A 15,104-nucleotide genomic window follows, 5' to 3' on the forward strand; every position below is an offset into this window, starting at 1 on the left:
GTGACAGACTTGACACTGAATAATATCCCATATCCTAAATATATCCTTGGGATATCTGTGTTGGTCATTATTTATTAGCACTGTGAAGTGCTGTCCAATCAGTTTGGCAACAGTTTTGAATCTGAACCTGAGCAGGTTCTAAACTACTTGCACAAAGGCGGTTGTTTGATTGTTGGGTTTTTCTCTTTATTATTGTACGGTCTTTACTTTATAATATGACTTTGTAAATAAAGCTGAATTGAATCAATAAATACTAGTGGCAGTCATGGGTAATCCAGTATGTTAAAGATCATGAAGTAGTTCTCTCCATGCCCGTACTTTTATGTTCCTCTCAATTTGTTAATCTTGGTTTCATCAGGCCTTGAGAGAGGACCTTCAGACCTTGAAAATGATGACTCTAATGTATCTTTTCAAGAGTTCTTGAGTTAGATGGTGCAAAGTTGTTTTTCGTAATCACAGAAATAATTATACCATCATGCACTTTACATTTAGACTGACATTTTGCACTGGAATAATAGTGGCAATTGATCCAGTGAGGTGTTAAAAATGTCTGTCAACTGTGCTGGCTTGCCCTGTGCTGGATGGAGCTATGCGGTCCTCCTGGTGGGCTCAGTACTGCCCACTGCATCTGGACCTCTGGGGTGAAATGGGTCCTTCTGCTCTGTCTGTGGGTGCCAGGGGTGGTGGGCATTCAGTTCAATTTAGTTTTACTTACTACTATACTTACTCCAACTGTAGATGGGGCTGATGAAACTACCTGTGAGCCCATTATCTACATTTTTGAACCTCTGAAAATGTATTTATAAAATGGCTGTGACTCCTTAAAAGTTAATGCAGTACTTCTGTAAAAATCTTGAATGAAAGCTGGCTGAACATCAATCACTTATTGACTGTTTGCTTTAAAATCCTCTGCAGTGGTTTAGAAAGGCAATATTATTAAAATGATCTTTGCCCAACAAATAATAGACCTAACAGTATTCATGGATGGGCAGAAGTGTGGTAAAGCAACAGGGTTATGTTGAGAATATTGTCAAGAAATGTCAACATCCGCTCGCTTACGAACAAGGGACATCTCGTCCAGGATCTCCTCACAGACCGTAAAGTTTGACTTTTTCTGTTTGACTGAGACATGGTCATGTTCAACTCTTCTTTCAGGTCACCAGATTTTTTACCTGCTCACCTTTACTCATCTTCCTTCTGTGATTCTCTAATGTTATTTTTCATTGAGAAAATTCACAAAATACACTAAGACCTGGTTTGTTCCATGTAGCTCTTCCTTTGCAATTCCACTCCCATCGCACTGTTTTTCTGCTTTCCAACTTCCCTCTGTCACTGATATTTCAGATCTCATCTGTAAGTTAAAACCTGGTCAAGGCCTGTTTACCCTCTTTGCTTCCCCTCATATCTGCTATCATCTATTCTTCACTTACTACTGGAACTGTTCCTGCTTCCTTCAAAGTTGCTGCCATCACCCCAATATTGAAAAAACAAACAAACCCCAAAACAAAACAAAAAAAAAGTCTAGATCCCAATAACTTTGATAATTTTTGTCCTATTTCCAATCCATCATTCCTCTCAAAAATTCCTGAGAAGATAGTTGCCACACAACTCCACTCATACTTAATAATAATAATCTGTATGAACAGTTCCAGTCTGGTTTTTGCCCCTCCCATAGCACTGAAACAGTGCTTATAAAAATAATCAATGATCTTCTTATGGCAGCTGACTACGGTTTACTTTCCATTCTTATTCTCCTCGATCTGAGTGCTGCTTTTGACACCATCTCTCACTCCATTCTCCTTAGTAGGTTAGTCTCCATCGGTCTCTCCCATACTCCACTAGCCTGGTTTAAATCATACTTGTCTCATTGCGCTCAGTTTATTCGACTCAAATCCTTTACCTCTCAGCCCTTTCCTCTGGTCACTGGCATATCAAAGCAACCTGGAATCGGCAGTTTTTACCTCCTCCAGTCATTGCTCGTTGATGCAGTAATTAATGCTAAATTAGCCCCTACCAAGTACTGAGGTTATAAATGAATATGTTGTTTACACATTTCAGAACTTTGAAATTTCAGAACTTTAGTGTTAGCCAGCAACATTGGTGCAGTTCCCATCTGTCTGCCAATCCAGTACTTTACTCCACACTGAAATATTTCTACAACAACTCTAAGCAACTTTCAGGTGCTCCCTCATTCACAAAGAGTTGCCATTGTGGGTAGCACTGAATGTTTGATTTTTCGGATTTTATACACTGGATACCTTTTCTAATGCAACCCCAAAAGGATTTGTGTTTTTTTTAGGATTGAAGCAAAGTTTTTATATTATATGAAAGGAGCTGTACAACACACTTTTAATTTTTTCAATACAGTGTCCTACGATGTCAAACTAATGCCATAACAGGCTGACATCAGCATTTTGTAATATAAAACATCGAAATTTAATATATATAATTATACATATATTAATATATATGTATAGCCATTGCCCTTTGATAGGAGTTACACACTCTGAGTGCTCTTTTTTCTTAGGGAAATGTTAGATAAATGTATAAATCACTACACATTTGGAGTAAATACTAAAATAAAAATCAGGTTTTGGTTTATGTGTACATATGTGTATGTGTACAGCAAGAAGAAGAATTTTATATTTGCCTTGAGGCTTAACAACACAAAAAATTAGATTTACTGAGGTTCGACTTAGGCCACTACACGCAATAGTTACTATGACAATAATAACATATGAATAATAAAACTCACATGTTTTAGCTCCAGTTACACAAGAATCGTGGACAAATTCTAAAGCAGAATCTGTCTTTAGTCTTGTATTAAACAAAAATGTTTTTAATCATTTTATTTGATGTTTCAGTGTTTTAAGATCTATGACCAGCAAGTAAGACTTTAGACTTATTTAAGAGCTTGATGTCATTAGAAATGCAGCTTCCCTTAATGAGCATTCCTTATAAAGAAATTATTTTGTTATGATGGTGAAGTGAATCTGTGCAGTTCTACTGACATGTCAAATCACTTGACATTATAACATGATTTATTAAAATCATTTGCTTTTGTCTACCTTCTCTTATGAAAGCGCACACCAAGAAGGTAGTGCTCGTCTAATAGAGAGTAGAGTGTAGGCTTGGTCACACACACATGGAATAGCTTATTTCCATGCACTTACCCTGTAAAAGAAGTTGGAGCGGCCTACTGATCCAATCTTGCCAATGTGGTTCATGAAACACAGGTTTCCTTCAGTGGAGCCATATACTTCACACATTTTGATTTTCCCAAAGCGACTTTGGAACTCCTGCCACACATCCTGATGCAGCCCATTTCCCACTCCCATCCGCACCTTATGAACTCTATCAAGCTCTGTCTGATGGAGAGAATAATACAAATACATCAGCACAAGAGTTCTGGAAAGTATTACGAAATCATTTATTTAAAAAACTGTTTAGTTGGGAAATAATTTTCACTTAATAAATGTCTCTGATTATTACACTGACAGGGTGGCATATAAATAGGAAAAGACTATGTTATGCAATGTGTTTTAAAGAAATGTTTAAGTGCATGTTCAGTTCATTTCATTTTATTTGTACAGCGCCAAATCACAACAACAGTGAGAAAGAAAAACACCCTTAACAGGAAGAAACCTGGGGCAGAACCAGATTCTGGGGAGGGGCGGCCATCTGCCCCACCGTCAGTCTCCATTGAAACACTCAATGCATCATGGGAATCTCCCAGCAGCCTATACCTATTGCAGCATAACTAAGGTAGGATCCAGGCTCACCTGGTCCAGCCCTAACTATATGCTTTAGCAAGAAGGAAAGTTTTAAGCCTAATCTTAAAAGTAGAGATAGTGTCTGTCTCCTGAATCCAAACTGGAAGCTGGTTCCATAAAAGATGGGCCTGAAATATCAAGGTTCTCCCTCCCATTCTACTTTTAAATACTCTAGGAACAACAAGTAAGCCTACAGTGCGAGAGTGAAGTGCTCTAATGGGGTGATATGGTACTATAAGGTCATTAAGATAAGACGGGGCCTGATTATTCAAGATTATTTGAGAGGAGCAGGATTTTGAATTCAATTCTGGATTTAACAGGGAGCCAATGAAGGGAAGCCAATACAGGAGAAATATGCTCTCTCGTTCTAGTCCCTATCAGTACTCTTGCTGCAGCATTTTGGATTAACTAAAGGTTTTTCAGGGAGTTTTTAAGACATCCTAATAATAATGAATTACAGTAGTCCAGCCTAGAAGTAATAAATCCATGAACTAGTTCTTCAGTCACTGTGAGACAGGATATTTCCAATTGTAGAGATATTGCGCAAATGGAAGAAAGCAGTCCTATATTTTTTTTTTAAGGAGGAAGTAATTACTGAAGTTAACTCAGAAAGCTCAATTGAAGAAAAAGACTAAATGAATATCAATGGTACTGAAAGCAGCTGTAGATAATGGCCTAATAATCGAGATGATGTACTTATGTTTTGGGGGACTTTATCTATTAACTTTATCTATTAACTTTGTCCTCCTTACTTAGAAATGTGCATTTCTAGGGCATGTTGCAAGGTTTATAATTGACACTGTGTAGAAACACAGCATGAGTGTCACAAATATGACCGCCATAAATAATTAAGAATCGTATAAATAGGATATACAAATAGGGATATCCTTTGTAGACTAGCTACAGTTAGCTAACTGGTCCTAGTCTAGAGTCCTAGTCTCTATGGAATTTGGAGCCAAATATCCAGTGCGATATGATGACATCTATGGTATTTGCTTAGTTGGTGGTATTTGCTTTGCATAATCAAGGTGCAGAACAGTACACAGAGTAATTAGTATCCATCCTTGTCTGCACATATTTTGTGAAAAGGTTCTTGTGTCTTGTGTACGCACGTTTCATTTACCAATCACTGATGAGGACAGTCGCGGCCAACCTTTCACCCACACAGCCAAATAACACAGAACATGGACAAAGAGGACTTTGAATTCATGAATGGATGAGCTTGGCCCTGACACTGTGTGTGCGTGCATTTCTACATGATGTAAGGAGGGCAGGAACAGTAAACAATGGTCCTGCTTATTTTTCTGTCACAGTTGTGAATAGTATTACTTGAATGACTCAGTGGAGCAGTTACGATGACAACTCCCATTAAAAATAATAAAAGAAAAATACCTATTGACATAAACTCTAACAATAACATACTAATATTATAAGAACATCTAACAGAACATTATAGGTACATCTATAATTTTGTCGTCTTCTCTTTATTTAGTCCCTTTGCTCTGTCAACCATTACTATATGCAGATTATCTGGACCCTTTTCTAACCTCATGGTTTAGTAACTTATTTAGACTGATGAAAATTGTGATGAGATATTAACAGCAAAAAATGTCTGTGTCATTTCCAGCTGAGCCTAGGTGAGAAGAGCAAGTAATTGTTGCATGCACTTTCTGTATGTCACCCCACGCCAAAGCCAAACATATTGCCAGGAGTGAGAATGCATCTGACACAACATCTCTTGTTCACAAATGTGGACAATGTCCTGCCCTGATCTACTTATATTATCTAGAGCTGTTAAAAAGTTTGAATTTCAAATGATAATGGTTTTACACCATAATGTAACAAGAACAAACAAATTTAGGGTAGTGAGTGGGTCCAGTCAGCAACAGGTTACCTTTGTCTGGTTGCAGAGGTACCTGCAGAGTTCACCAATATACTGGAAAATAGTAATATCATGTTTTCTGCAGTCATTCCAGAACTGAGAGGCTGAGAACTTCTTCTTCAAGACTAAGGTTGCACCTATAGTAGAATAGACAACAATGCAGTTAATAACACTGTAATGGGATGAAAGTAGATAATACATCTGTTTAGCTCTGTTTTATTATACTGGCCCACAGAAAGACAAGGACTAAACATAATTTGTGGCATGCAGTAGTGACATGCAAATTGGGAGCTCCATTCAACTTGGGAGCTGCCTGAGAGCCGAAGTCTCTGCATTCCATTGTACTATCCACAAGAAAGCCTACATTATGACAGTAAAGTGCTCAGTGGGTATAATATGATACTATGAGGTTTTTAAAATAACAGAGTTCCTGATCATTCTTGAATGGATTTAACATGGAGGCAGCGAAGAGAAGCAGACGCAAGAGACATTAAAGTTTTATTTCTAGTCCCTGTTAGTATTCTCATCACAGCATTTTGGACCCTCTAAAGGTTGGTACTAGAGGCCAAGGTAATGCCATCAAGATTAAGGATATACTAACCTGATTTTTGGATTGGCTATAGGCCCAACCCCCAAAAATCAGATATCACTGTCAATTCTTTGCTTGGTTAGAAAAAACAAAACAAAAACAACAACAACAAAAAAACAGCCTTCACAACATCTAGCCAACCCAATAACACTTTGAGGACTTCAGTATAAAAGTCTACAATCAACAGACACCATCATAATTAGATTTTCAGAAACTTTACAAAAGGTGCAAACCACTGATTATACTCAATAACAGAAAAACCAGATCAGATTTTGCCCACTAATTTCCTGCTTCTAAATTCAGATAACACTGAGGTCATTGTACTTGGCCCTAAAAATCTTAGACATATGGGATCTAACCCAATGCTTAGTCTGGATGGCATTACCTTGACCTCCAGTAATGCTGTGAGGAACCTTGGAGTTGATTTTGATCAGGATATGTCTTTCAATGTGCATATTAACTATGAGGACATTAGCTTTACCAAGGATTGTTTTCAGAACTTGTCAAGATGTTGATCGCAGCCTGTGAAGGATTCAGAATCACTAACTTTGTCATAGTTGGAACAGATCCACAAAGCAGTTAATCATCAATACTGAGATTTTGAACTCCATAAGCAGAAGAGAATGGACCGACTGATGAATTCAAAAACTTACGAGATTACTTTTATGTTCAAACTGCAGAAACAGTTTTCAGTGTACTTAACAACAATAATATTCCCATCTAAGAATCTTGCAGCATCAAATAAAGCTGCTTGTTAAAGTGAAACATGAAGTCTTCAAAGAGGTTACATAGTTTGGTAGTTACATTGTGCTGAGTAGACAATGTCTGCAGCTCTGAAAAACAGTTAGCCAATATTCAATATTCAATGCTAATAGAATTAACTGAAAAAGCAAGTTGCTGGGTGTCATAAAAACACATGTCTCTGTGTAATCTTATCATCTTGAATTATAAAACAGTCCAAGATAAATCTTGCTTACATCCTTAAACAATAATGTCAATAGGGCTCATTTACTAATATTTGCATGGAAACATCTTAACCTGTGCAAAAAAATTAGTTCACATGCAAAATTACCATCGATTACCATATATTTTGTTCTCACAGCTATACTTACTAGAGCAAGTATAGCTATACTGTCAGACCCTAATCATGAAGGGATTAGCAATGCAGAGATATTTATAGACCTACCTAGCTCTATAGTTCCACCTACACCAATCAGGGATGCTGCGCTGTGATAGAGTGGCAAGGTGACATAAATTACATCATCTTCAGTTGCCCCAAATGCCCAAAAACCTGCTGCTGCCTTCAGGCTCTGGAGGTGAGTGATCACTGCAGCCTTAGGAAGACCTGTGGGGAAATAACCACATAACATTATATTTGGGACGCTACATTTACAAAATAGCAAATAGCATGCTTTTGATTGAATTAGCGGCCATCTGAAGAACAATTATAGCTTGAATTCTGCATAAATGAAGTGAACACTTTTTAGGGATATGAAGCTCTCGGTTCAATAATGAAAGAGGAGGGTATACCATAGATGCAATCATGCCAGTCACCAACCTTTCAACCTTTCCCACTCTGTGCTGTCCCTGGTTTAAAAGCCCATCCCTACCTCTGACCTCGAGGTCGAGGTTTCTGAGATTTGAACTGTCTGAGTAAGTAAATGCATCTATGTCGTCAACTTGAAAATCCTACATTGCCTAGTTCTCGAGTTATGGCACTCACAAACTCGGGTGTCCATGCCACCTGTGTGTCCCACCAGGGTGGCAGCAATACCTCAATCTTTTATGGCTTAAGGGGTAAAAATCATTGTTCCCACTGTATAGATGGGACAAACCCTGTGTTGAACCAGTTTCTGTGTTCATGTGACAGAAAACACAATATGACAAAACTAGACATAGATAGTTGTACTTTATTAAGCAAACTGAGTAACCTTTCATAGTGCAGGCTGGTAAAAGTAAATTAATGTTAAACTTAGTAACTACTAAAAACATCCATTAGGCAGTTTGAGCAATGAGAAGGAAATTAGGATCATTTGCCCTTCAAAATCTTTTCAGTTCACCAGTATTTCTGGCCTAATTTAAACACAAGCAGCAGTTTATTCTTCAGGAGCACATTTATGTTAAGATCAGGACTCTCTCAGCCATTCCAAAAAACAAATTTTCTCAACATTTTGTTGTTAATTCACTGGTTTCCTGTCAGTCATTCTCTTCATAAGCCAATCTCTTTTAAACATCAGTACATGGATATCCCCAAATTATTATGTTCCCCTGACCATCCTTCACACATGGGATGGAATAATTAGCCTGGTGTGTGGTGTGCACCGGCTTTTTTGCTCCAAACCTTTCAATGTTTTTACTAACTTGTTGTGCAACTTTACATCATGTAAATCACAAATACAGTTTCCATGTCAAATACTGTAGAATGTGTAAATGAATAATTTAAACTGTATTAAAAATGAAAACAGAATTTTATCATCTTCATGCTCCCCCAACCCACACACAACCATCCTGCCCAAATACAGGCTTGAGATTTTAGGCTCTCTTTTCTAGGCAACTGCTTCTGATCTCATCCACAATGCTCGACACAAACACATGAAGCGCTTTTTAATAATATAATATAATATTCTTTGTGAGTACTGAACTGGTCATCACACTTTCATCAGTTTGCTTCTCAAAGCCTCAAACCACCCTGCTTATAAACCACTATATAACAAGAGTATATCAGATAGAGTAACATTACACATTATAGACTGCATAAAATAGATAACATCCACTATTCAAAAGTAATTTTATCAAAAACAATGGACAACTGGTACAATTTGTCCCAACATGTAAATAAGCACCAGTCATTAATTAATAATTGGGGGTCACTGCACCTAGTGCTCCGATTATCCCTGGAATCACTGTTACCTTCACCCTCTACACTCGAGTGCTTCTCTGAGCCCTTGGTTCTTCCGCAGCTTCTCGTTTTCCTTACTCCTGATGTTGCTGTCATTCGGTATCACTACGTCTATCACTACGGCCGTCTTCTTCTGCTTGTTGACCACCATTTTGTTCGTCTGTATCTGGAAGTCCCACAGGATCTTAGCTCGGTCATTCTCGACCAACCTAGGGGGCATCTCCCATTTTGATCTCGGGACTTCTAGGACATACTCGGCACAGATGTTTCTGTACACTATGTTGGCCACTTGGTTATGGCGTTCCATGTATGCCCTGCCAGCTAGCATCTTGCACCCTGCTGTTATGTGCTGGATTGTCTCAGGGGCATCTTCACACAGCCTGCACCTGGGGTCTTGCCTGGTGTGATAGACCCCAGCTTCTATGGATCTTGTGCTCAGAGGTTGTTCCTGTGCTACCAGTGATTAGTGTCTCTGCGCTGTCTTTCAGTCCAGCTTTGTCCAGCCACTGATGAGACTTCTGGATGTCAGCCACTTGGTGGATACCGTACAGGGGACTATTCTTCCATGATGGTTCCTCCTCTTCCTCGGGTTTCTGCTGCCTGAGGTATTCACTGAGCATGTAGTCAGTTGGGGCCATCTGTATTTGTGGATGTTTGTTGTCTCATCCTGGACTGTGGTACTGGCACTCAGCAGTCCCCGGCCTCCTTCCTTTCACTTAGCATACAGCCTCAGGGTGCTGGACTTGGGATGAAACCCTCCATGCATGGTCAGGAGCTTCCTTGTCTTGATGTCAGTGGCTTCTATCTCCTCCTTTGACCAGCTTATTATCCCAGCAGGGTACCTGATCACGGGCAGGGCGTAGGTGTTGATAGCCTGGATCTTGTTCTTACCATTCAGCTGACTCCTCAGGACTTGCCTGACCTTCTGCAGGTACTTGGTGGTTGCAGCTTTCCTAGCACCCTCCTCATGGTTCCCATTTGCCTGTGGGATCCCCAGGTACTTGTAGCTGTCCTCAATTTCTGTAATGTTGCCTTCTGGTAGTGTGATCCCCCTCAGTTCGGACTACTTTCCCTGTCTTTGTTATCATCTAACTACGCTTCTCCAGTCTGAATGACATTCCGATGTCGTTGCTGTATATCCTGGTAGTGTGGATCAGTGAATCGATGTCTCATTCACTCTTGGCATACAGCTTGATGTCATCCATGTAGAGGAGGTGGCTGACAATTGCTCCATTCACTCTTGCAGTTTTGGCTGACTGTTTGGTCTACCAGTAGCTGGGGTTTTGGGCCTCTGGTATTCTTGCCAATTCCTTTCTGTGCCCCAGTCATGTATTGAGCCATGTGCCTGTTCATCTTAGCTGTTCATCTTACTGGACCCTGTTCAGAGAGGTTGCTGTGGTCTGCTCTTAGATCCACTAACCACTGAGCATGGCCATTATGGGTTGCATCCTTCTCCCATATGCTCCTCCAGTATTGCTTGGTGGTGCTCTTCTCATATTGTTCTCCTGCCAATGAGAGTACACCTTGGCTGGTTCCGTGGAGAACAGCTGGTTTATTCTCCTGCCTGGTGTACCTTTTCAAGCGGCTGGACAAGGCTGTCAGTTTTTGCTTGGCAGTTTCCAAAGCCTCTGGTATGGACAGCTTGCTTCTTAGGCACCTTCTTCTGCAGATTCGATAGTTGGCTAACCTCCCTCTGTGCTACCTTGATCTTGGCCTCTAGTCACCTGCTTCTTATGGCTGTTCAACTTGTAGCCAAGAATCTCACTGCTGTAGTGTACATCAGATGGTTAGTCTCGGTAATGGTTGCGGCAGGTATTGTCCGTAGCTACGCAGGATCCAGGTTTCAAGCTTCGCTATGATCCTATCTGTCAGGTCAGTTCCTCTCGCACTCAACGATCCTTCTTGGGGCTTGGTACCCAATCTCGGATGCGGGTGATGATTACAACCCCCCCACCCACCCACCCATGACCTGTCGTCCTGGCTCCCCCTTGCTGTAGCATTTGTGTACCTTGTCAATCTCTAGTCATATAGATATACTCACCAGTTGTTCCTGACGTAAAGATGTACAGTGTAGGAGTTTTGAGAGAAGTGGCAGCATGCAGTGCTGCTGGTACAGGCTTCTCAGATGCAGATTCAAGCTTATCCAGCAGAGAGTGCACATCTGTGTGTTTGGTCCGGCTCCTCATTGCCCACACCTGGATGTTGTCTTGCACCAGACTGTTTAGGATGCCATCCAGGTCTTCCACTAAGTCTAAGACATAGAGACACTTATATCATAAAAGGTTACCTTAACCTTGCTTACTCCTGTAAACTAAATTTTTCCTAAACCTGGAAATTTAGGTTTAGGGAGGTTTAATTGCAAATGTACATGTACAAATGTGTTTTCTCAGTGAGACATAGAAGCATCTTGCAAACAGGAAGCCAATTATATACCATGACACTTAATCTCACAGAATAAAACGTTTAATTGTGGTTTATGGATTATTATGTGCCTTTTTTTACCTACAGTGCAAGTAGTGACTGTAGGTAAAAAATGGAGCTGCAAGCAGTGTTTGTAAATATCTTTCTGTATGACTGACTGTAAAATTTCTGCAGGAAGTCCTTACCTGAACGGTAAGGACTTAAGTCACACATGTAATGGTTTCTTCACAGTGAAGCTGTCAATGTATTCCATTATTCAGAAAACAGAATTATAGAAAAAATAGAAGCATAAGAGTATTTCTAATAAATGCAAAGATAATTTGTAATTATGTTAGCATACTAGCCATTTCTTCAGCATAAGGGAAAGCTGGTATGATTATTTTTTTTTACCTATACACCACTGGTCCAAAGGTTTAGAACACTCCAGTTTTTCCAGTTATTTGTTGCAATTCATTTCTGACAACATCATGTTTGTCTGGTTGAGCAATCTGTCACTCTGTCACATGATTACGACATGGTGAATCCAATTAAATGTACAAACAGGAATTTTTCAGTGAAACAGAAGTTGAATATGGGTCAACAAAAATGTTAATTTGTATTAAACATATATTTGCTTATCACCAACTTTTTTGATCCATCCATTGAATTTCTGAATAAATACCATCCCAAATCAGATTTTTGGATTTGTGGAATGATCTATACTTAAATTGCAGCTAACATTACACAAACTAATAATAATAATCTTACAAGGGATCAGCAAGTTACAAGATCTTAATGATGAGCTAATGAGTTCATCAAATGTTATTTTGTTGTCTATTATTCATGTGTTAGTCATTAGGTGTTGGTTCACTTGTGAGTTCAGGGAAGTAACTAACTAAGTACACTGAGTCAAGTAATACGCATAAGTAGCATTAAGTACATATTATTTTCACTTAAGGCTACTTAAGGGAAAAGTTAATTAATCATGACACCCATAAATGAAAGTAAGCCAGGTTTGATACCTGCAGTTCAGAACATGAAAGTTGTCAAAGATGTGCCTGACTATCAGAATTGGGAAAAGTTACAATTGCACTAAAACTACATTCACATTTTAAAACTCACACTTGCCATTAATGAATCTGCACTTTAGTGTTGTGGCTTCATTACTTGGCCAATTAAACTTTAAAGAGAATAATATGAAACATTATTCGCAGTACTCGAGAGGTGAAATCCTCCTGTGTTTTACAGTGCTTAACAAATTCATTAGCTCACCTGCCGTGAAAACAAAGAAAAGAAAAGAAATATTTTACAAATCTGTCCAAACCTGAAACTGAATTCATGTTTTTATACCCAAATTTGAGAAATTTGAGTAGTCAGAAATGAATCAACCATAACACTTAGGTGCTATTTTTTATGTTCAGAAATGCAAGTATATAACTAAATGAAATGTAAAATTCATGAATAATAATAATAATTCTATTTTTGCATAAAATATATCATATAATGACTTTTCTTGTGACTGTTTTTGATTTCAGTACGTTTTTACAGGGAATACATTGTAAAGACAGCCAAAGCTCTCGTGGAGGGTAACAGGTTACTTGTGGCTGGTGGTATAGCCAGTCAGGAGAAGATAGCCAAGACTGCCCAGTCCTCAGTGTCCACACTTACCTAACTGGTAAATGTGGTAAAACTGGTAACAGCCAGCCTGGGTTCTGAAGATGCAGAAACCCAGGTATGGACAGCATACCCGTTTGTTTCTATACTGGCAAATATCTGCTACTTTATTTGTGTAAATTTGCTTCTTATGTAAATCTACAGTGCTTAACAAATGTATAAGACCACCTTTCCTAATAAGAAGAAAACAAATACTTTGGAAATATGTCAAAAACGTGTTTAAAACAACAATAAACTTGTTGTTTTAACAACAATAAACTCACAACAAATTCATATTTTAGATCCAAATTTCAGTCTGCAGAAATTACTCAAGCATTACATTCAACCACTAAGACGTTTTTTCCCTGTTCAGGAAAGCAAGTAAATAATAATAATACTAATAATAATAAATAGTAATAAAATGTAACTAAAATTAAATTTAAAATTCATGGACAATTGAAATGATATTTTAGCATTAATATATCATTTTGAATTTGTACCTACTGGTGGATTAACTTAATTATAGAAGCACACACAAAGCTTACTGGCAGAATAAGCTCCTGTGCTACAATGCAAGTAGAACTCAGTAAGGATAAATTTGAGACAAAAATAAAAGATATTGCGTAATATATAGAGAGAAAACTATCAATACACAATGTTAAAATATCGAGGAAGGATGTTGAATGTTGTACATGAAGATACAATTGTTTCTCGAGCCACTGTGGTGTGCATCATTCCAATGAAAGGAGACTTTTACCTGAACCAACTATTAGAGTTTTAGCTCCACAGGAGTTAAAGCAGTGCAACAGAGACTTCGACTTGATGTTAGTGTTGAGGAAAGCAACCGAGCAGCCGACCTTCGCTAACCCGAACCAAACGCACAAAAAGTCGGGCTCGTTGCTCATGAGCATGGCAACGCAGTCTCCTTTCCTCAAGTTGGCTTTCTCCAGGAACACATTTGCCAGTCTATTGCTACGCCGATCAATGTCCCGGTAGGTGTGGACGTTCCCGTCGTAGATTACAAACGGTTTGTCGGGGGTGCGCTGTACCTGCTGGAGGAACCTGTCCAGGACCGTACGCACGCTGGAAGTCAGCTTGAATACCTCCAGTTTCACACCGTATCTGACGACTTTCTGCAGAAAAAGAAGATCCCTCCAAAAGTATGGGAAGCAGAGTTTTTGCAGAACACAAAGTGATAAAACGAGAGCCATGAGAACGGATAGGCATCCCAGACACAGAGTCATGCTCACTACTAAGGACCACGAGAGGAGAGGAATGTCACAGCGAAAAGTATACCCACTGCACGCCCTTCAATGTCCCAGGTAATAAACACGGAGTGGCAAGTGGCGTAACAGGGGCCGTCCAGAAATGTCAATTTCCACAAAATAAGAGTAGAACGTCACAAATGCTGCCTTCAAAATAAAAGGTGATCGTTTGACTTACTATTAACTTACAAAACATCACCTGTGGCGGTTTGCTTTTTCAAATGACCTCTCACGCATGCATGTTGTTAGATGGAAAGAAATTTAGATGCATGTGCAGATTGTGAGACAGCAAGCCCTGAATGCATCTGTAAGACCTTGGTGTCAGCAGATATTTTATATTAAAGCACTCTGTTCATAAGTGACATCCCCATCTTTAATCAGTATTTGTGAACTTCCATCTAAAATCATACCGCCAATAACCAGGATAACTGTTATTTAAATAACTAAAGCTACTGTACAGTACAAAACCAAAATATAATCAAGACAAATGTGTTTATCCTGAAATTTTTCTAGACAGAACTCCCGAGTCACATTTTATTTTGAAGGGCAAACTTAAATATTTCCCGTTTGAATGCTTACTAAAATCAACGTGACCGCGTGTTTGTAGAAGTGAAATCATGTGACAGTTGTTGTGGAGATGAGT

At 39.0% G+C, this 15,104-nt stretch overlaps 1 protein-coding gene across 1 annotated transcript in view; it reads right to left on the reverse strand.

The window, feature by feature from the left end:
• The window catches only part of slc27a6 (solute carrier family 27 member 6), a 20,410-nt gene extending 5,868 nt beyond the window's left edge, over window positions 1-14,542 (reverse strand). The window contains exons 1-5 of the mRNA XM_003439467.5: window positions 13,954-14,542; window positions 11,185-11,394; window positions 7,431-7,589; window positions 5,668-5,792; window positions 3,174-3,368 (exon numbers count right to left, since the gene is read on the reverse strand). Of these exons, the coding sequence (XP_003439515.1) occupies window positions 3,174-3,368; window positions 5,668-5,792; window positions 7,431-7,589; window positions 11,185-11,394; window positions 13,954-14,440 (1,176 nt within the window). The 5' untranslated portion in view covers window positions 14,441-14,542. The remainder of the gene's footprint in view (window positions 1-3,173; window positions 3,369-5,667; window positions 5,793-7,430; window positions 7,590-11,184; window positions 11,395-13,953) is intronic.
• Window positions 14,543-15,104: the final 562 nt, after the last annotated feature.

This window comes from Oreochromis niloticus, linkage group LG7 (assembly GCF_001858045.2).
Source record: "Oreochromis niloticus isolate F11D_XX linkage group LG7, O_niloticus_UMD_NMBU, whole genome shotgun sequence".
NCBI lineage: Eukaryota > Metazoa > Chordata > Actinopteri > Cichliformes > Cichlidae > Oreochromis > Oreochromis niloticus.